The sequence below is a fragment of the Pristis pectinata genome, chromosome 10 (genome assembly GCF_009764475.1).
Source record: "Pristis pectinata isolate sPriPec2 chromosome 10, sPriPec2.1.pri, whole genome shotgun sequence".
NCBI lineage: Eukaryota > Metazoa > Chordata > Chondrichthyes > Rhinopristiformes > Pristidae > Pristis > Pristis pectinata.
Window position 1 is genome coordinate 48,193,155 of NC_067414.1, and position 22,154 is coordinate 48,215,308.

General features: G+C 39.9%; 1 protein-coding gene across 3 annotated transcripts in view; it reads left to right on the top strand.

Moving 5' to 3' along the window:
* The window catches only part of nkain2 (sodium/potassium transporting ATPase interacting 2), a 375,717-nt gene that overhangs the window by 276,199 nt on the left and 77,364 nt on the right, over positions 1–22,154 (top strand). For all 3 annotated transcript variants that reach the window (XM_052025318.1, XM_052025317.1, XM_052025319.1), the window contains one exon: positions 15,510–15,710. In XM_052025318.1, the coding sequence (XP_051881278.1) occupies positions 15,510–15,710 (201 nt within the window). The remainder of the gene's footprint in view (positions 1–15,509; positions 15,711–22,154) is intronic.

Genomic DNA, 22,154 nt, shown 5'->3' on the forward strand with positions numbered 1-22,154 from the left:
TCACTTTCCTAGTCAGGTCATTAATTTGCCTTCAGTTCCATGAGTTTCAGTTTTAAGTTGTAGCCTTTTATGAAACAGCTTATCAGCTGCCATGATATACATTCACTTGTCCAATACTGTCCGATAATTACTAGCCTCTAAAAAATCCATTGTTCATCAGGCATGACCTATTCATTACAAATCCATGCTGTCTTTCTGTGATGAACTAAAAATCTTCAAGGCATACAGTCACTTTATCCATTATTATAGCCCCTAATAATTTCCTAACAGCAGATGTGAGGTGAGTAGTCTATGATTCTTTGGTTTCCCTCTCTCACCTTTCTTGAATAGCAGAGCAACATGCAAGCTATTTGATCTGGCATCTACAATCTCTCACCTTTTTCTTTCAAAAAGGTTGGGATGGAAAATACCTGGTACTGAAAATTTGACCCCAGTTAGTATCATTGTTCAATGGTGTTATTCTGTTTATGTTAATTTTGACTAGTCCTTGTCCTTGATTCAATGTTTGTTCCTGCATGATATACAGGATGATCTTTTAGAATGTAAATACGAATGCAAAGTAATCATTCAATATGTCTGCAGTTTCTTATTTTCATTTACATTATTCCTGCAATCCAATTTTGAAGAGCCTTCATTTCTCCTAACCATACTCATTTTCCTTTCGTCAATTATGAAATGTGTCCAAAATGTTCAGTAATGACTGCAGATTATGTCATCGTTAAAATCTTCAAAGAAGAAATTAACAGACCAGACCTAAAAACAATGTGCCCATTTTTAAAAGCATTTGCTTAATTGGAGCATTTGCTTAGGCTTATATTTCTTTGAGTTAATAATAGCAGTTGGCCAAAAACAAAATTAATCCATAAGGAATGTTTTGCTTAGCTCAAACATGTCTATTAGATTTTGCATGCAAAGTGCTGAAAGAGATATTCATTCTGCATCCATTACAATTTTCAACCAAGTAACACCATATTGAGTTTCTCACATGCATCCTTACATTATACTATGCCAATTTCTGGCCTGCCTGTCTTTGAGCATTAGACATACAGATATAGTAGTATTATTCCCCAAGCTCCAGGGCTCATGAAAAAATGCATCAATATGCTTTGGAAGAGACAAGATGTTAAAATAATTTGATATATTCCTGGTATCCTATAATTTATCTTCATTAAAAGAGTCCTGTAGTATGTATTATTCCTTCTTAACTGAACAACATTTTTCTACTCATATCAAGGACACAACATACCTAATTTTCCCAAGAGCTTGGACTTTGCTACATTTTCAATTCATCACAAAATAATGCCTCGCATTCTCTCTCTTGCCCCTGAAGACTTGGGTTAAAACCTTATCAGCAAACTAAATTTGGTTATTCCATCCAGTAAAGCACTAAACAAAATATGCTGTTGATGTTGAAAACAAGAACTTATAATGCTTAATTAAAGGGAGTATAAATAGAGGAGGGAAAAAAAGACTGATTAAACTCACGACTTCCACATAGATGGAAAGGTGAAAGTGAGCTGGTAAGAAAGTGGCTGACATTTACTACAAGTTGGTTAAATCAGCAATGTTAACAATATAACTGTACTGATAACAAAATTAAGTTATTTTCACTCCTGCCTAGATGTCAAACACAACTGGCTTCCTATCCTGTTTACAGTGAACTTATAGTGTGTCACATTAACATATGGACATGTTAGTGTTATGTTAATATTACTTAGAAAATTTTCATCCAAACTTAAGTTCAGATAGTATTGAATCATAATAACATATTTAAGAGCTCTCTTTCACACCAGAATTAGGAGGTGCAACACCTGTCCCTGCACCTCCTCCCTCACCACCATCCAGAGATCAAAACAGCACTTCAGACAAAAATTATAACATGCACCTCCTCCAACCTCGTCTACTGCTTTCAGTGTTCTCAATGTGGTCTCCTCTACTTTGGCAAGACCAAGCGTTGACTAGGCCACCATTTTGCAGAACATCTACCCTCTGTTTGTATTGGCTACCCTGACCTCCTGGTGGCATCAATTTCAACTCCTCTTCCCATTCCCACACTGACTTGTCAGTTCTCACCCTCTCCACTGCCAGGCCAAACACAAACAAGAAGAACAGCACTTCATGTTCTGCCTGGGTAGTCTACAACCTAATGGTATTAACATTGAATTTTCCAAGTTCAGGTAATCTTGTGCTCCTTTCTCCCTCCTTCTGGTTCTCCCCCCTCCCTGCTCACCCAGTTTCATTCTCCCCTACCTGATTCTATCTGCCTATAACCCACACCCTACACCTTTGGTTTTCCTGTCCCCTTCCCCAATGTGCTCCATCTGCCATCATCCCTCCCTCATCTGGTCCACATCACCGTCCTGCCTCTCTATCATCAGCATTCCCTCCCCACATATTAGTCTTTTCAATGGCTGCATACTGTGCACCTGCCTGAGAGGTCTAGCACTTATTCCTATCACCAGTACCCTGAAATCTACATCAATTTGGTGGTTACCAGCATGACTCTACATTGTTCCTCCAGGCATTTGTGGTAATAAAATAGAATGAGGAGATCTGTATTCACCACAGCCCAATCTTGTTCATCCATAGAGTGTAACAGATTTCCCAACTCCGTGCTTGCTCTCACAGATATGTCCATGGACGTGCCCAGGCTCTTGTAGGGCATGGCTCAACAGTTTGGAGACAATCTTGGGATGCGACCACGATCCAGAGTAAACATCTAATCTCCATGCCTGCAGTAAGCCCTGCTGATTTTAACTCAAGTGGCATGATAGGAGTTCTGCAGAATATGACTGTGGTAGCTGATTAAATTATAAACTACATATCAACACATTGCCATTTTTTACAAGTTTGACCGTGACATTACAGAGAAACATTCATACTCTTCAAGACTGGTTAACTAAACTTAAACTGAATTTTAATAGATGCTCTCTCAGTCATACAAAAGAACTGGATATCACTTCAAATTCAATCTGAAGTATTGGCTGGAACATTCCTTTGTCAAAATATGCAAAGACTGAATGAAATGAATTTGAGGCAATAATAATTCAATCCCAAATTTGCTGCCTGTTTCAAGCATAAAACTGACACTAAATGACTAATCTCTCTGAAAAGTGGCAACAGGAGTGGCTGCTAGGGAAAGGCGTAGCTTGACACCATTGATTTCTGTGACAATCCTCAAGGACCTGAGTTTAAGCAGAACATACAGACTATACTCTGTATAACCTGAAAATTACTGAATGATGTTAACATATAAATATTTGTGGCATTTGTAGTAAATTCTGTTCTCAATTTGAATAAAAGCAACAGTTGTTTTATCTTAAATAAATTAATACTTGTAAGTGTTGTAGAATCCAACAGCTTCCATATGGTAACAAGGCTGACAGTACTGTATAGGCTTGTGCAGCTGCACTATCACTGACTTGGAACTACTTGACGTTCATATAGACCTTCTGATCAAGTTTCCCATCGGGTTTCATTTGAGTGCTGTATCATTCAAAATGAGTCCAGCTATTACCATACTAATACCCACTAAGTTTTACTTCTCTGATGCGGGCAACTCTCAGTCATTGTTGGAAACTCACCTAAAGTGAGCGAAGAACTTAACATTTTGTTGAGGGATTGTGGGGGGAAGGAAATCAGGTGGAAAATTCGGTATCATGGAGTTTGCAAGTGCCATCATTTGCACAAAACTATAAACTGAGGCACTAACTGCCCTCTCAAGTTGATATAAAAATTCACGTAACATTATTTAGAAGAATCACCTTGTGATCTGGGCAATATTCAGACGAGATCAATAAATCAAATTATTTGAGTATTACAGTTTTATTGTTTGTCAGGACTTTGCTGCATTTCTTACATTAAGTATACGTAAAACTGTGTGAAAGATGACAACAATATGGTCTTCCTTTACCATAAATATATTAGTGCATGTGGAAGTGCAGGATGCCTACAAGGCGCTATTGTGACTAAGTCTGTGGCGAGGGATATGAGATACTGCATTGACACCAGAAATTGTTGCAGACACTAAAATAGATGGAAACCAAGAAGTAAACCCAAGTACACCCAAAAAGAAATATAAATTTGGTGGAACACCATGTTAACATATCTATACTAAGCACAAAGGCACCCAAATTGGATAAGAGATGTTGCAAATTTAGTCAAAAAGGAAAAGGTTGAGGAAGCCCTCAGATATGCCTTCTTCTCCTTACTACCACCGGGAAGGAGTTACAGGAGTCTGAAGACCCACATTCATCATTTCAGGAACAGCTTCTTCCCCTCCGCCATCAGATTTCTGTATGGTCCATGGACTCTACCTCATTATTCCTCTTTTGCACTATTTTATTCATTTATTTTTTGGTGACATAGTTATTTTTATGTCTTGCACTGTACCGCTGCTGCAAAACAACAAATTTCATAACATATGTGAGTGGTAATAAACCTGATTCTGAGTGTTCTGATTCATGGGATGCCTCTCATCAGCAGTCCCCTCTGGCCCCTGCCTTCAATGGGCATCATGAATAAATGTTCCCTGCAACATATCTGAGGGAATTAGATATGGACAGGCATTCAAAAGAGATTTGCAAAGTGGTATTAAACACTTATTGTTGTGGATCTGCTGTTAAAAGTGGAATATTGGGGTTTTAAGATCTGCAGGCAAGCAAATGTTGTGAGGTTAGATAGAAATTCAGATCACAACATAAGTAGTGATTCCCTTGTTCAGGGTGTAATGTACAGGGTTACTTATTCTGCTATTAATTTTGAAGACTGATGAACGTACTAATACCCGTGATACTTCATGACGAAAAGTAACAGCAGCTGGTGTGTTCCTTGTCTGCTTTTGTGAAATTATTGAACTTTCTCCAACACCACACGGTGCTCCTGGAGGTGAGAAAGGTGATATTTAATGTCACTGCCACTTCCCACCACATGGCATATGGGACACTTTTCCATTCTTATTCCTATGGGTGCCAGCACTTTCTCTCTTTTGCTGCATTTTGAAGGTCACTTTGATGTGAGATCTTTCTTTTTTGCATCCTTGCAATTACCTTTCTTTTGATGGCATTGTATGCATGCATATGTAATAATATTTTTAAGATATCTTTTAGTCACATGTACATCGAAACACACAATGAAATACATCTTTTGCGTAGAGTGTTCTGGGGGCAACCCACACGTGTCGCCACGCTTCTGGTGCCAACATACCATGCCCACAACTTCCTAACATGTACGTCTTTGGAATGTGGGAGGAAACCGGAGCACCCGGAGGAAACCCACACAGACACTAATTGTGCTGCAAAATTACTTTATGGCTACCTGACAGTCACTGTGCCAAGTTTAACTCCTCTTACAAATTGCTGCTGCAATCTTTAGTCATTCTTGGCTACTGCATGTTAAAGGGCTATCACAAGTCTGAAATTAGGTTTGTTAATGAGCCAGCTTTATATCTTACTGCAAGATAACTCCTGGATATCACTGATGGACAGAAGTCCCAATTTAATATCTCATCACATGCTGAGGTCATAAAACAATATACTGTATGTATTGTCATACATATAGCCAAATTCATTGATTGTTTCCAACATCTTGCTTGTTTTTTCACTTTGCTTCCTTCCTCCTTTTTGCTCCACACAAACAAAGTTTATGATCTGTGGGTGAAAAAGCAATAAATAAACTTTACCTGCATATTTATTCCTGAGCTGTTAAAAAGGCAATTTGGTATTGGTATTGGTTTATTATTGTCACTTGTACCAAGGTACAGTGAAAAGCTTGTCTTACAAACCGATCGTATAGGTCAATTCATTACACAGTACAGTTACATTGAGTTAGGACAAAGTGCATTGATGTAGTACAGGTAAAAACAGTAACAGTACAGAGTAGAGTGTCACAGCTACAGAGAAAGTGCAGTGCAATAAGGTGCAAGGTCACAACAAGGTAGATCGTGAGGTCATAGTCCATCTCATTGTATAAGGGAACCGTTCAATAGTCTTATCACAGTGGGGTAGAAGCTGTCCTTAAGTCTGGTGGTACGTGCCCTCAGACTCCTGTATCTTCTACCCGATGGAAGAGGAGAGAAGAGAGAATGTCCCGGGTGGGTGGGGTCTTTGATTTTGCCGACTGCTATACCAGGACAACGAGAGGTAAAGGCAGAGTCCAAGGAGGGGAGGCTGGTGTCCGTGATGCGCTGGGCTGTGTCCACAACTCTCTGCAGCTTCTTGTGGTCCTGGGCAGAGCAGTTGCTGTACCAAGCCGTGATATATCCAGATAGGATGCTTTCTATGGTGCATCGGTAAAAGTTGGTGAGAGTCAAAGGGGACAAACCAAATTTCTTTAGCCTCCTGAGGAAGTAGAGGTGCTGGTGAGCTTTCTTGGCCGTGGCTTCTACGTGATTTGACCAGGATAGGCTGTTGGTGATGTTCACTCCCAGGAACTTGAAGCTCTCAACCCTCTCGACCTCAGCACCATTGATGTAGACAGGTGCATGTACACCGCCCCCTTTCCTGAAGTCAATGACCAGCTCTTTTGTTTTGTTGACATTGAGGGAAAGGTTGTTTTCATGACACCATTCCACTAAGCTCTCTATCTCCTTCCTGTACTCCAACTCATCGCTGTTTGAAATACGGCCTACAACAGTGGTATCATCTGCAAACTTGTAGATGGAGTTAGAGCAGAATCCGGCCACACAGTCATGAGTGTATAGGGAGTAGAGTAGAGGGCTGAGGACGCAGCCTTGTGGGACACCAGTGTTGAGAATAATCGTGCCGGAGGTATTGCTGCCTATCCTCACTGATTTTCATAGACCAAGTGGCATTTTGCTTCTGGCAATATGATTATACCAGAAATAATTTTGCAGGTTTTCTGTCCTAAAATCGCACATGCCCCTCACGCAGACCCTGCGGCCACCCGAACACTTGCACGCCCGTAGGCCCAGACAAACTCCAAGCCTCGCTGCCATGGCCAGCATGTGAAGTGGAGCAATCCGTACAAGGTTATTGAAGTGTTTAAGTGGCAGGCACGGTAGTGTAGCAGTTAGCGTAGCGCTATTACAGTGCCAGCGACCCAGGTTCAATTCCCGTCGCTGTCTGTAAGGAGTTTGTATGTTCTCCCCATGTCTGTATGAGTTTCCTCCGGGTGCTCCGGTTTCCTCCCATATTCCAAAGACGTACAGGTTAGGAAGTTGTGGGCATGCTATGTTGGCGCCGGAAGCGTGGCGACACTTGCAGGCTGCCCCCAGAACACTCTATGGAAAGATGCATTTTACTGTGTGTTTTGATGTACGTGACTAATAAAGATATCCTATATGATGATCAGACACATTTGAAAATATTTCAAAAGGATTAAAATAATTATAAATAAAAACTATTAAATGTCACAAACCAGCAACAAAAGAAACACACTGAGCATGATTCAGTGTTAAAAACTATTTTATTAATCACTACTTATGATAATACGTAAAATAAAAGTAAAAAAAATGTTAGTATGTTAGAATTCAAAAATGTTAAACCTCGAACGTTATCCCCAAAACTAAACTCTTCGTGTGTGTGTGTGACAAAGTCCAAAACTCCCAGTTCCTGAATGGTTCTTAAAGTTCAGTTCCGCAAGCCATAAGGTGAAACATGAGCAAGGGCTTCTTCAACAACCACCGTTGTCTGAAGATAAGATGTAGATGTAGAAAAACATAGAGAGAGAGTACATACGAAATCCAAATGTTCCACGATGGAACCCAAACGACACTTCAGTGTTTACTCGGTAGTGACTTCCTCACCCCGAAAAGCATCCGAACCGTGGTCGTCCACACACAAATACCTGTTTCCTTCTACAGGTCAGCAACAAAGTGAACTCCACCGGATTACTTCCAACTTCCATACATGGATTTCTATGGCAAACACAGTTATTGTTTCTCATCCATCGATAGAGAAAACAAGCAGGCTGGTGTCTCTCTCCCTTCTCTCTCTCTCCTTCTTCTTCTTCTTACTTCTTCAACAACCACCGTAACGTCCTTTATCTTCTATTGACGTAAGCACGCCCCACACACACATACACACACACTCTCTATCTTAAAGGGACTTTCACTGAGTCCGTAACATAAACAAAATAATAAATTTACTTAAAACACATTTATATCATATGAATTAATAAAAATATTAGTATTAAATTATAAAAATAACACCTGCCCATAATTACAATCCGGGTCAATGACTGGCATAAAGTTAAGACATCAGATATGAAGTATATGTGGCCCTTCAATCTGCACAACTAGGCTCCCATTCATGGACTTGGTGCTGGGTTCAGTGACAAAGGGCCAGGTTAAATGCAATAGATCTCCAGCATATTTCTGATTTCCACAATACAATGCACAAGCGCATAAGTCAGGAACATGCTGACCCACAAATGGGGCCTTGCTAGCAGTTCTGTACCAAACCATCAGCAAAAAAAGATATGTTCAGCTCATAACAAAATCACCTATGAGAGAATGAGCTTCCCAATGGAACTTCACTGTGGTTACTTTGCAGAGAAGTCTCAATCCCAAGTTAACATAGAAAGGGGAGAAACCTAGCAAAGAAATTTCCATTGAACCAAAATAACTACAGTTGCTGGAAATTCAAAGCAATAGTAGAAAATCCTGAAGGCACTCAGAAAGCCAAAGCAGCATTCCAGGGGGAAAGAAACAGCGTGAGTGTTTCAGGTCAAGGACCCTTTATCGGAACTTGAAAAGGAAGAAAACAAGTACGTTTAAATTGCAGAAAGGGTAAGGGGAGGAGAGAACAGAAGGAATGCTTGTGAAAGCGTTAACACTGAAATTGTCTAGGCAACCATTAATTTAAAAACCAGCAGTTAGAAATGGAAGAGAAAGGAAGAAATTGAAACAGAAAGGTACAGCTTTGCTTGTGGAGAGAGAGAAAAAAAACCCTGGTTATGTCAATATTGAATTCAGGAAGGGTACAGGTATTGAGGCCTCAGTGAAGTCAGATTAGGGCCTCAGTCAAATGTTGGATTCTTGGTCACTTGGTCAGGACCTTGGTCAGCAGACCAGAGGAGTCCATACGACAAAACCAGGCCCTGCTGCGATTCACGCACTTTTTTTCTCTCGAAGTTAGTTTGTTATTAGCATGTGAGAATGGAGAAAGGTTAACACTTCCTAAATATGAAGGTAGCGTACAGAAATCAGCAAGAAACATTTGTGAAATCTTCCATATGGCTAATTGATTAGTATGATGTAGTGAACATGTGACTTGCTGTCAACCACATCTCAGTGACATTTCATAGGAGACATTGAGATGCCATGCATTACAATCAGTACATCCCATTCTTTCTATACATAGCAGGATTATGACAACTAATAAAATGTTTAAATGTAAGTAATTAAAATTCTTAGCAATACTTCGTACATCGATGAATAATAATTTCCTGAGCATTGTATCTGAAAGGTTCTCTTGGATTTTTTGTTGTTTAATATTAATGATTGTGAAATGATTCTAACCTAAGACAACAAATTAGCTTTTACTCTACCTTTTGGCCCAAATTAAACTTGGTTTTTTCCATACATTTATATAAACTTAAACAGCCAATTATGCATTTTTTGTGAACTTGCAAAGTAATGTCTGCTTTTGCTTGCCTCATAGTAGTTGTGAATTAACTAACCACTGGTTCAACCAGCAGTAGAAGACCCTGTAGTCTCTCAAAACATTTTCTGCACTAGTATCTCACATAGTGCTCAGAGTGTGTTCCCAAGTATAAGGGTGATAATGGAGCACTAAGAAGTGTCAATATAGCATCAGACGTATGAAAGATGCATTACTGATAGTGTTACTGCATGGGGACCCTGGAGAGAATCCAGCAAGGAATCAATGTGGAGAGGCTGCCAGTGACAGTTGCTGTTGGGCTGGCCAGGGCTAAGACGTGGACCATTGCTGGGGGGGGGGGGGGGGGGGGTGTGGGAACAGGGAAGTCCAGCATGTGCTGACTAACCATCTGGATCTTCTGGTCTCTCTCATCACCACGAGTTGGATAAGATGGAAGCTGCTGTCTCCCTCTTTTTGTTTGGTTGCACAGCTCACCACAGCCCAGAGATTGCTCCATGGTAACAAGGTCATTGGCTGCCCTTTAGCTTGCAGCTTTGGAGATATTTCTGGGCTGTGGAGAGCTATGCAGCCAAAGACCTGGGGAGGCAGCAACTTCCATCACATCCAACAAGAGGTAATGAGAGACCATATGTTCCAGGCAGTCTGTTAACAAATGGAACAGCTGCTGCCAGTCCCCAGCAATAGCCCTACCTCATCGTGCTGGCCATGGTACAGTCCAAACCCCACACCTCAGCAATAAGTGGCAGCACTGACCCACCCAACACCATCCTTCTCAGGCAGCCTCCCCATACTAAGCCATGGACAATCCAACACTGGGGGAGTTCCAGTGGAGAGAAAAAGGGATTTGCACCAGATTGCCAACACAGCAATTCACACTGCCTAGCACTGTCATTTTTAAGTAAAATGAGGGATATGCCAGTGAGCGTTCAGGCTGGAGGAGCAAAGAATCTGTAATAAATCAGTGCTCTGTGGGATAGCACCAAGCAGGGTACCTGTATAATTCTTTACTGCTTGTTTTAAGTATTTTCCCAAACACCTTGTGATGTGCTCTGCATTTTTCTGTTGCTAATGGCTGGTAAGGAAATAGATGCAAATACCTTTTATATCTAGATGTGCCTGAAATGTCATTGCAAGCATGGAAATTATAGCCTGTAGCCTTTACAACTGCTCTGGCTGCTATGATTGCTTGTTGATAAACTTGGCACTTCAAGCTGCATGACTTAACAAACTTAATGTTGCCATTTGTCAAATGCAACTTGAGTTCTTTGGTTCCAGAAGAACTGTCTTTGTTGAGTACGCTGGTAACAGAGTTACATTATGGTCAAGGTTTTTCTTGTTGGAAGTGATTTTTGATCATCACAGAACAACTGATTGCCTTAATCTTAAGGGCAATGAGCTTGTGGTCCCTTTCAAGTTGAGTAAATCATTTTTAATCTCTTAAAATTGAATTTCTTCCATTTCATACTGCATGTTTATTTTTGTCATGTGCTCATTAATACAGATCATTAGCAATTATTTTTAATTATATGCACACTGTTTAATGGTTTACATTATTTCTTGAACTACATTACCTCCTTTAAGCTGCAAAAAGAACAAGATAATACCTACCATAATTTATTATGTAGTTCTATACAATAGTGCTTATGAATTTGAATAAATTTTCAAGTGATTTCTTCCAGAATTGCTATGACAATTTTTTCAGTACTTCTAACTTCTTATGGAAAAAAATATTTACCAGCCTTTTAGATTTGGCTAAAATTAACTCCACATAAGGGAACTGCTTTCATTATAATACGGTCTGTTATAGTTCCCTGGCTGGATAATCACATCAAGCAGGAAAATAGTTTATTCAATATTTTGTCCTTTTATTACACCAACACATGAATTATATCAAGTCTAACAATATGAAAAATTGAAAGAATAAATTATAAACTATGTGGTGCAAAATCATATTTATTATATGAAACTTTGGCATAATTTTATGAAAGTGCCTATATTAAGCAATCTTTCAAAATCAATTCTTTGCTTTGAAGTATAAAATGAAATGATTGAGGAATTTTTGAAAATGTAAAGGTGTCAACGAAATTAAGAATTTTGTGAAAATCCATTGTGAATTCAGTCAGTTTTGCAATATTTGTTGAATTGTATTACCACTCACTAATTTGAACTGGCAATAATTCATTACTTTATTTGTTATAATACAGTACAATGCATCAACAAGCATAGTTATGAACAGACTTAGTACATGTTCTGTATTTTCAGTTTGATTTCCTAATCTTATGAATAAAGTATCATATTATGCAGACTATATATTTGGATTGGTTTTGAGAACCATAATTACATTTTATAAGTCATTTCTACTTTTCATGCCCTAAATTATTTTTGCTGCCATATCTTAGATCAGATCCATGGATGAGGGATTACATCCGATTGACTGTTGTATCTGATTTCACTGACAACAGGACGGAGCCTTTTGATTGGGTATAGTTTTCTTTGATGAGTCTCCAATTATATTGGGCTTTGTGCATCAGTCTGAAGCCTTATTTTCAGTTCTACACTAGGAGCCTGAAGGTTTCCTTTCCTTAAATTTTAAGAACGCTGGGAATATCTCAGCTGGTTTTCAGAATATAGCATTTCATCATGGGTGAACAAGCTTATATTTTGAAGTCTGTGCTTTATGAGGTTAGCAGCTTCCCTACTATATTACATATCAAGGAGGATAGAGAAATGTATGATCTGCTACTTAATATTTACTGTGTATTCATTTTGTGCTCATGCTGCAGTTTGAGGAGTATACTTTCAGCAGGAACCTTGCACTTAATTCCTTGGGCACAGAGCAGAAGTTTCCCCAGTGGCATTGGATTCTGATGAAAATGTATTGGGAAAAGCAGAATTTGGGGTGGAATCTCGATCCACAGAGTATGGTGCTCTCCCTTGTTGCATTAAGCAAACAACTTTGTTTTTTTTTGAAAGGGAGCTTCTTGTCATCCTTTGGGATCAGTAAGACATGGATTCTGCCTTACTGATAACCCAGTGATTGAAAATTCAGGAGGCTTGATTATTGGGCCCACTATCCTGACAGAGTCATAGAGTTATACGGCTTTGGCCCTTCAATAAGATATCTTTACTAGTCACGTGTACATCGAAACACACAGTGAAATACGTCTTTTTGCATAGTGTTCTGGGGGCAGCCCGCAAGTGTCGCCACTATTCCGGCGCCAACATAGCATGCCCACAACTTCCTAACCTCTACATCTTTGGAATGTGGGAAGAAACCGTGAGCACCCGGAGGAAACCCACACAGACACAGGGAGGACATACAAACTCCGCTGTCTGTAAGGAGTTTGTACGTTCTCCTTTGGCCCACCAAGTCTACGCCCACCATCATGCACCCATTTACACAGATCCCACACCAAACTCAGTTTATTCTCCCTACCATCCCATCAACTCCCTCCAGATTCTACCACACAAGAGGCAATTTACAGTGGCCAATCAACTGACCAACCTGCATGTCTTTGGGTTGAGAGAGGAAACTGGAGCACTCAGAAGAAACTCATGCAGTCACTCCAACTGCACCAAATGTTAGGATGAAACTTGTTGCTGGAGCTGTGCACTAAGAAATTGATAATCTTTCTTTAAACAATCCAAGGAACCTCCTTCTCAAAATGGGAGGCTCCGCTGTGCAATCTGATGTTACAACATCACAGGATTTCTTCATCATTTTATATTTCTCTGGTGTTCCTCTATTTTCCAAGCTTATTACTAAGTGAATTACTCAAGAAGGAAATCAGGAGGGCACCAAAGGGGCATGAGATAGCTTTGGCAGAGAAGATTAAAGAAAACCCAAAGAGATTTTATGTGTACTAAGGAGAAAAAGAGTAACTAGAGAAAGAATAGGGCCCCTCAAAAACCAAAGGGGGCATCTTTGTGTGGAGCTGCAAGAGATGGAAAGTCAAATCCAGGTAGGACTTTCACAGTGAACGGCAGGGCCCTGTTGTAGAACAGAGGGACCTTGGAGTACAAGTACATGGTTCACTGAAAGTGGAGTCACAGGTAGACAGGGTGGTAAAGAAGGTGTTTGGCATGCTGTCCTTCATAAGTCAGGGCACTGAGTATAAAAGTCGGGAGGTCATGGTGCAGTTGTGCAGAAGGCTGGCGAGGCCGCACTTGGAGTATTATGTTTGGTTTTGGTCGCCCTGCTATAGGAAAAATATAACTAAATTGGAAAGAGTGCAGAAAACGTTTACAAGGATTTTGCCAGGACTTGAGGGACTGAGTTATAGGGGGAGATTGGACAGGCTCGGACTTTATTCCTCGGAGCATAAGAGACTGAGAGGTGATCTTATAGAAGTGTATAAACTCATGAGGGGCATTGATAGGGTAAATACACTCAGTCTTTTTCCCAGGGTTGTGGAATCAAGAACTAGAAGGCATAAGTTTAAAGTGAGAGGGGCAAAATTTAATGGGAACTTGAAGGGCAACTTGTTTTTTTTTACACAAAGTGTGGTATCTATGTGGGATGAGCTGCCAGAGGAAGTGGTTGAGGCAGGTACAATAACAACTTTTAAAAGACAGTTGGACAGATACATGGATTGGAAAGGTTCAGAGGGATATGGGCCAAACACCGGCAAGGGCATCTTGGTCAGCCTGGACTAGTTGGGCCGAAGGGGCTGTTTCTGCGCTGCATAACTCCATGAATTTTCAAATTCTGACAATTTATTGTATATTTTAAACTGACCATTTACATCAAAGAAATTTCCACACATTCTTCCCTCACAAAGGTGTTCAAATAATATTCAAAATTGGAAATTTATCTTCAGTAACACGATATTGAAAGAAATGACATTATACTCTTTTGATTTCAAAGTACATACAGTGCTATATTGCACATACAGAGCATATGAATGAATACCAATTTCTGCACCCATCCTTAACGGATTCTATCCAAACATCTCTCTTTATATCCTGTAAAAGTGTTGCTGGGATTTCCTGGATTTTGTATAATTTACTGCTCAACTTTATCAATATACCATTTGCTAAACATCCTCCCACGTCTGATCCTCCACTGAGCCTTCCACTATTTAAGTTGTCCAACAAAATGTTTGCTAACCAAAGTCTCCCTCTGCATGTCACATTCAGTATATTAGTACCAATCAGCTGACAGCCTCTGCTGTTAGCTCTACCATTATGCTGAGGAAACAAAATAAGCCTGTTGTTGCTGCCACCAGGTTTAGACAATATGGCCTTCAGTGTGCCAATTATTGTGCAACAGTAAACATACTAATGAATACTGCACACTTTCCAAGGTTCAAGTGTAGTATTATTCTTGTTACTCCTTTTGTATTTTGTGAGGATAACTCTTCAGATTCAAAGTAACCGACACATAATTATGCTGCCTGTTGAAGAACCAAACAAGTTCTCAACCTAAGTGACACAATGAAAGACAAGAGCACTTATAATGTTACAATTTCCATGAAAACTTTAAATAGGGCACACATAGTTAAAACAGTTCGGTTTCTATCTTTGAGTAGGGAAAAATATCAGATTAAGAAAATGTTGAACCTTTCAGCAATTTTAATGATTTACACATTGTACTGGTTTGACATTCATGTTGAATCTACAATACCTTTCCTTGGTTCTGATGCCTATTTACATTCAATTGTCTAATTGTTGATGAATAGCATGGAAATTTTTGATTTTTTTTCATAACAACAGAAAGAACAAATTCCTCTTTTGCCACAGGGTATTATATTAGAGAAAGAATAGCAAAATAATGAGGTGTATAGAATTAATAAAATGTTTAATTGGAAAAATTACATTTATGGCCAACCATGTGGTCAATTGAATTTAATAATAGTGATCAATAAGCATGCTTAATCAACTGATTCAACAACTGCTTAAAACCATCATCCTTTTCTGTTGCAGGATACCAACCTGATTATGACCTTTAACATATCCAAGCATCGTTCTTGGTGGATGGAGAATGGACCAGGATGTGTGGTAGTGACAATAACTGATACTCCGGAATGGGTACCAGAGGATCATCGTTACATTTATGTCAGAGGGTGCCTGCTAGGATACCAGTATATAGAAGTGGCACATAGTTCGCTACAGGTTATCCTTGCAGTAAGTACTCATTGCCTTTCAGTAGTTCATGTGATATAATTTATATGGTGAAGGAGATTCAGCCATTCATCTGCTGTAACTTTGATGGAAGGGCCACAGGTATTCTGGAAAAAATAATTTATGGGGATCCTGAAGTTTCTTCACCAAGGTTACAGCAATCAAATGGGAGAATTGACTCTCATTCCACCAGACATTCAGCCCTCACATCTATTACCTTGTGGATGGACTGGAAGTAAATAATTAGTGGTTATGTTACTTTGTTGAGAAACCCAGGTGAGAATCTAACATCATTGTTATAAGAGATTTTCCCAGAGTTAAAAAAAATTTAAGAGTTGAAAGGATTAAAAAAATATGTAAATCAGCAAATGTGATTATGTAACATTAGAATTGAGTTATAGAAGCTGTAAAATGAAGGAAAGACTTTGACTTTAAGTGGTTCTGTAGTCTTGGAAGTGATGAGTCAGTTGTTGGGGTTGTCCTTTCTGCAGTGAAATTCTGGCAGGGCCAAATTAGAATCAAAAGGGAACCATAGGATCCAAGTGAGATTACTGCCATTGATAGAGAACCCACCATGAGCAGAATATTGATCACACTGCAGCAGAATAACATTAAATACCAGGGGCACAGGTGATTGAGCTTAAAGACAAGAAACCAGATCCCAGTGATGTCCTCAGAATCACACTGGAGGGATAAGAGGCCACTCTCCTTCTAAGTGTTACTATCGTCACCTCCTGAGGACTATTATCAGCCTTCATATAATGGCTTAATGAATCAATGGCAACACTGGCATTAAGGAGAGAAATCCATTTCCTGTGTCTCCCCTACTATCATTTATACATCATGGAAAATTGAGAGGCCAGTAGCAATCCTATTCAAGACAGAAGTAGTTCAGGCTCTTTCACATTCTCTGTGATGTCGCTCAGTTTTGGACAGGGTCATGGAACAGAATCCCAGTCTTGGACAAATTACAGGTTTAGGGATGGGATGGAGTGTGTAGGATGGTGCGCTTGGAGATTAGAATGAATATGAAATGTCCAAAGGAATGCTAAGTAAAGTTGCGTCAATATGGTCAGAGAGAGAGATGTTCGAAGATTAGAACTATAACAGAATCAATGTTCAAATGACAAGGGGATTGAAGATAACCGCATGGTAATTCTACAGGAATTGTTGGAATGGTGGGACATTTGTTCAGAGCTGGGGTCCCAGCCTGATGACTTTTACACTGGGTTTGTTAAAGGGCAGAATCTTGTACCAACAATGTATTACAGAAAGTGAAGCTGGAGACTCCATAAATTCAGAATTCCTGTAACATCCCAAGAAATGAAGCCCTCGCAGTTTCAGGCTGATGTCCAAGTATCAGGATGTCCTAAGGCAAAGCAGATTTCCCCCCGAGAGTGGGCCCTGCCAAAGCTGTGGACAGTATTAAGAAATGCTATGTCATGGGCTGGCACATTACCCCATCCCTGGCTTAGGCACTCATGCCACAAATTGTGCTCTTTTGAATAAGATGGGTTCCCTGGATATTAGAACCCATTTGACACTTGGTTGCCCTTCAGCCAACGTATCCTAGCAGAGAAAGTAACAGGGGTCATGATCCCAGTGAATTTGTTCTATGAGTTTGATGGGCCAAGTTCTTTTCCTTGTATCCTATTCAGGAATGGCAGAGAATAACCTATTGTTGAACTGTTAGGGAATAGCAATGCCAAGAGTTTCTGATGGATGAAAGTCAGAGGAATCAAATGCTAGAACTGGTAGGTTGGGGGGGGGGGGGGGAAGAGGGGGGGCGGTAGTTGGGGGGGGGGGTGTTGAATTATGAAAAATATGAATAAACAGTTGTCTAGTTCATTGTCTTGAGTGCAATGAGTTGGAACTTCAGCCAGCAACAGAAGTTTATTCTGAGCTATATTCAGGTTAAAGGTCATTTCAATTTCAGGAATGAGTAAATAGTTTTGTAAATACTTTAAAGAAGCTCCTTGGTTGATGTGCTAGGATTATCTTGTGTCTGAAGCATTGGTTTTCTGATTCGTTCATTTTAAACCACATCCCCCACAATATGCCTTCCATTATATCTGATATCCCATTAAGCAGTGCCAGGGTACTGGGAGATAGGAGTTCTTTGTGTCACTTTCTAAGATACTGTGGGGTAGCCAATTATTATAACTAAAAGAACTTAAAGGGATTGAGGTAGCATTTCTTGATTGTGCCTATTCTGCAGAGGTGGGCAATCTCTGGCAAGTTTTACACTAAGGCAATGAATCAAGACAGCAGGCAACAGTTGGTCATATGCTGTAACTGTTAAATGGTACCAGCCAATATTGCATTTGTTACATTCTTCCTTTAATAAAAAAAGACATCTAGGATGACTATCCTCTCTGTGAGTGATTTACTTTAACAAGATTTTTGGGATAATGGACTGTCCTTTCAGAATGGTACCCGCACCTATTCCTTTGATACAGACACCCCTCTCCATTATGTCCTTATGTGACCTAGGGCATGCCTTCTTTCACATCTGGTATCAGTCTGATGTAGGCATCATCCTCACTTTTTATTTCTCCCAATCCTTAGCAATGATAAGCTTTTAGTATCTCTGTGGTAGCAGCCTGACTTCCTTCTTTTTAACAATGTTTATTTATATTGCTGAACCATTTCACACTCCTGGTCTCCTTGTTCCATGAACAACATCTACAAATTCATCTGTAAAATATGCAGCCAAAGTGGTTGCTTGCATAGTGGACCTTTCAGTTCTACCTGCTATCCTGTACTAATTTCAAATGTAGGATGTCACCTTCCTGGTCAAATACAATGAGCTTCACCTCAGATCTCTTTAGATTCTTTGGGAGATTACCACTTTTGGAGACTATTTCCCAGCAGGCTTCAGCGTAGTCTTTTTTTTGCATTGACAGCATATGACTCACTGGTTTTAACTATGCAATCTCAGGTTTGATGTCCTACCTTAGGAGGGCATTGTTTATTGCTCCCATGTCAAGTAGCAATGATATTGGTTGTGTATAAAGAATGTGTCCCTGTCAATGTTTCACTTCTAGGCAGGTTGCAATATACCATAATGTATCTGATGTATTCTTTGGGGTCTCATTTGATGGCTATTAAGCTTTGGTTTAATTTCCTCCCCTTATGACTGATAAGATAGAATAGTTTACTTTTCTCTGCTCTGCTTTATCTGGAATTGCTCAATTTTGAATGCAAGCTTTTCCCTTTATTACCTCCATTCTTTAAAAGGTTTACTTGCCTCAAAATCTTGCAACCTTTTATTTGCTTAATTGTTCATTACTTCAAGTGAATCATACAACTTTGTGTTCTTCAGCATGCATCCACATGTTATTTGGATTGGGAGGAATCACATCTGCCATGTGATATTCCAGTTCAGGCACAGCTTACAAATTTCTTCAAACAGTACTTTGACATCATGTCACAGTATCTTCTCCCCTTCGCTATCTAAGTTACTGCAGGTAGTCTCTTTAACTAACAGCCAAAGATGCTTTGTTTAGAAAAGAATTAATAGAGAGGCAGACAGCATTTCTCTGCTGTGTACCTTCTCCACAGAGTTAGCCAGCCTCCAGCAATCTCTACACTAAAATAATGTTTCAATTACACAGAGAAGTTGGTCACATGCTGCAATTCTTAAAGAGGGAATGAGCAGAAAAATACACATTTTACACAAAGGGTTTAGAGCAAGCTGTGACCTCTTTATTCAAGGGTTCCTCTCAGACTGCCATTCTGGCAGCTCATGTGATTACTTGTATTCAAGCAATCTTCACAATCTTGCATTGGGTGGACCTTTCAGTCCCATGAGCTGCCCTGTTCTACTTCCAATTAATGGGGTGATATATAAACATTATGGCAGCTGACAGACCAGTTTGTCACATGGCAATTCTTTGAGAATTAGCAACCATACACCAAAAATCATTGTTCAAAACCGACACTACATATAAAGCGGATACAAACTGTGGAAATTATGCCAGTTGACATTTTTCTATATTCAAAAGGATTTTAATTCTATTCAGTTCCTTTAGGTAGACATATTCTTTTGTTTCCATACCCCAGGCTCTCATTGCATTCCAGACTACCTTAGAGAAAATTCTGGAAGTAAAGCACTCAGGATTCTGTGCCATTCAAAATGATTGTGGCTGATTCAGTACCCTGTTATAGCTTTCACCCCATACCCTTTGGATCCAGCCCCAAGAACGATATCTAATTCCTTCTTGAAAATATTTAATGATTTGGCTTCAGCTGCTTTGTGGTAGAGCATTCCAAAGCTTCACCACTCTCTGGGCACAGAAATTTCTCCTCATCAGTCTTAAATGACTTATCCCTTATCCTTCAACTATGACCGATGGTCCTGGATTCTGCAGCCATTGGGAAAATCCTTTTGTCAGTTTTGATAAGATCACTTCTCATTCATCTGAACTCTAATGAATAAAAAACTAATTGACCCAATCTCTCTTAATATGTAGAGAAAGAATTTAGAAAGAATTTCTACTGGGCTTGGAGTTACTCAACATTGTTACACAGCTCCAGGGAAAAATCAAGACCACTGTCCTAGAAGATTTAAAAGGAACATGAAAGTCATGAAGGAAATCATGTTTTGGAGGCATGGCAATTCAATTGAAACACTCAGTGTGTGCCACTGACATCATGTTGAATGGAACGGGTTCAGAGTAGATCTTACAGCTCAGAAGCAGGCAGCCACGAGGCTATGTCCCATCAACAACAGGAGAATCATATTCCACCACAAACCCATGGCCTGCCAGATCACATCCTAGCAATAATATCAAGCAAGAGGACCAACCCTATTTCAATGAGTGTAGAAGGGTATTTTAGGAGCAGCTCCAGTTATATCTAAAAATGTGACAACCTGGTCAACCTTCAACACAGGATAACGTGTATGTTAAACAGCAAAAAAAAGCATGAAAGCACAAAACTAAGTAATCCCACAGCCAAGGATCAAGGCTCTGCTGTTGTGCCATTTCCTGATGTGAGTGATGGTGGACAGTTCAACAACTAATGGAGCAAGGAGTTTCCAAGAATGATCCTATCTTCAGCTGCAGCAAAACCCAGCAAAGAAGTGCCAAAGACAAGCTGAAATATTTGCAATCCTCTTCAGCCACAAGTGCTGAGTTGTTAACCTATCTGAGCTTCCTCCCAAGGTCACAACCATCATAGAAGCCAAGTATCACATGATATCAAGAAATGGGTGGTAGCACTGGATACAGCAAAGGCTACAGGATTAGACAAATCCCATCTGTAGTACCTAAGACATGCTCCATAACTAGGTGCACCTCCAGCCAAACCATTCCAGTGTAGTTACAACAATGGTATCTTCCTGACAATGTGGAAAATTCATTGGGTAGTTCTTGTCCTCAAAAAGCCAGTCAAATCCAAACCAACCAAATACTGTCCAATAAGTTTACACTCAGTCATCAGCAAAGCTGTGGAAAGTGTCATTGATAGTGCTACCGAGTGACACCTACTCACCAATAATATCTATCCTTACTCACTCAGCTTCGACAACTCCAGCCTTGGTTCAGACATGCACAAAAGACCTAAATTCCAAACATGAGGTGAGAGCAGCTGGTAACAAGGAAGTCAATAGGAATCAAGAGCAAAACTCTCCATTTGCTGGTCATAGAAGAACATGATTGTGGTTGTTGGAGGGTAGTCATCTCAGTTCCAAAACATTGCTGCAGGATTTCCTCAGGGGGAATGTCAATATGACCAACTGTCTTTAGTTGCTTTATCTATAACCTTCATTGACTGATGATTAGATAATCAATTCCATTCCTGGCTTCTCAGCCAAACAGACTGGCCCATCCCTGCAGGAAGCAACACTTAAACAACATTCCTGGGCTGAAAAGTGGCAAGTAATATTCATGTCACAAATGAATATCTCCAGCAAGAATTAGTCCAACCATCCATCCTTAACAATCTATGGTATTACTATCATTGAACATCACCCCAACGACTCCCCCACCCCCCGACTCCCCCGACCCCATGATCAATATTGTGGGGGTGTTCATTGACCAGAACTCAATTGAATCAGTCCACTGAATAAGGTGGCTGCAAGAGCAGGTCAAAGGCTTGGTGATTACAGTGACTAACACACCTCTTGACACCTCAAAGCCTATCCACAGTCCATTCTGATGAAGGATCATTGACCTGAAATGGTACCTATGTTTCTGTCTGTGCAGATACTGTCTGGTATCAGTCTGGTATCCAAGAAACACCTTTCCTTTAATTTATCCTTAACATGTGATGCCAGTGTCCATGTTAGTTCATCATTATGCTAGCCAAGTTATATAGTGGCTATCTAGAGTTTCAAAAGTGGAAGAGAGGTACAATGGTTGGCTTTTAGTGTGAAGCTTTCCAAATCAAAACATTAACTTTATTGGCTCAACTATTTGAATTGGGGTATAAAATATGTGAAAA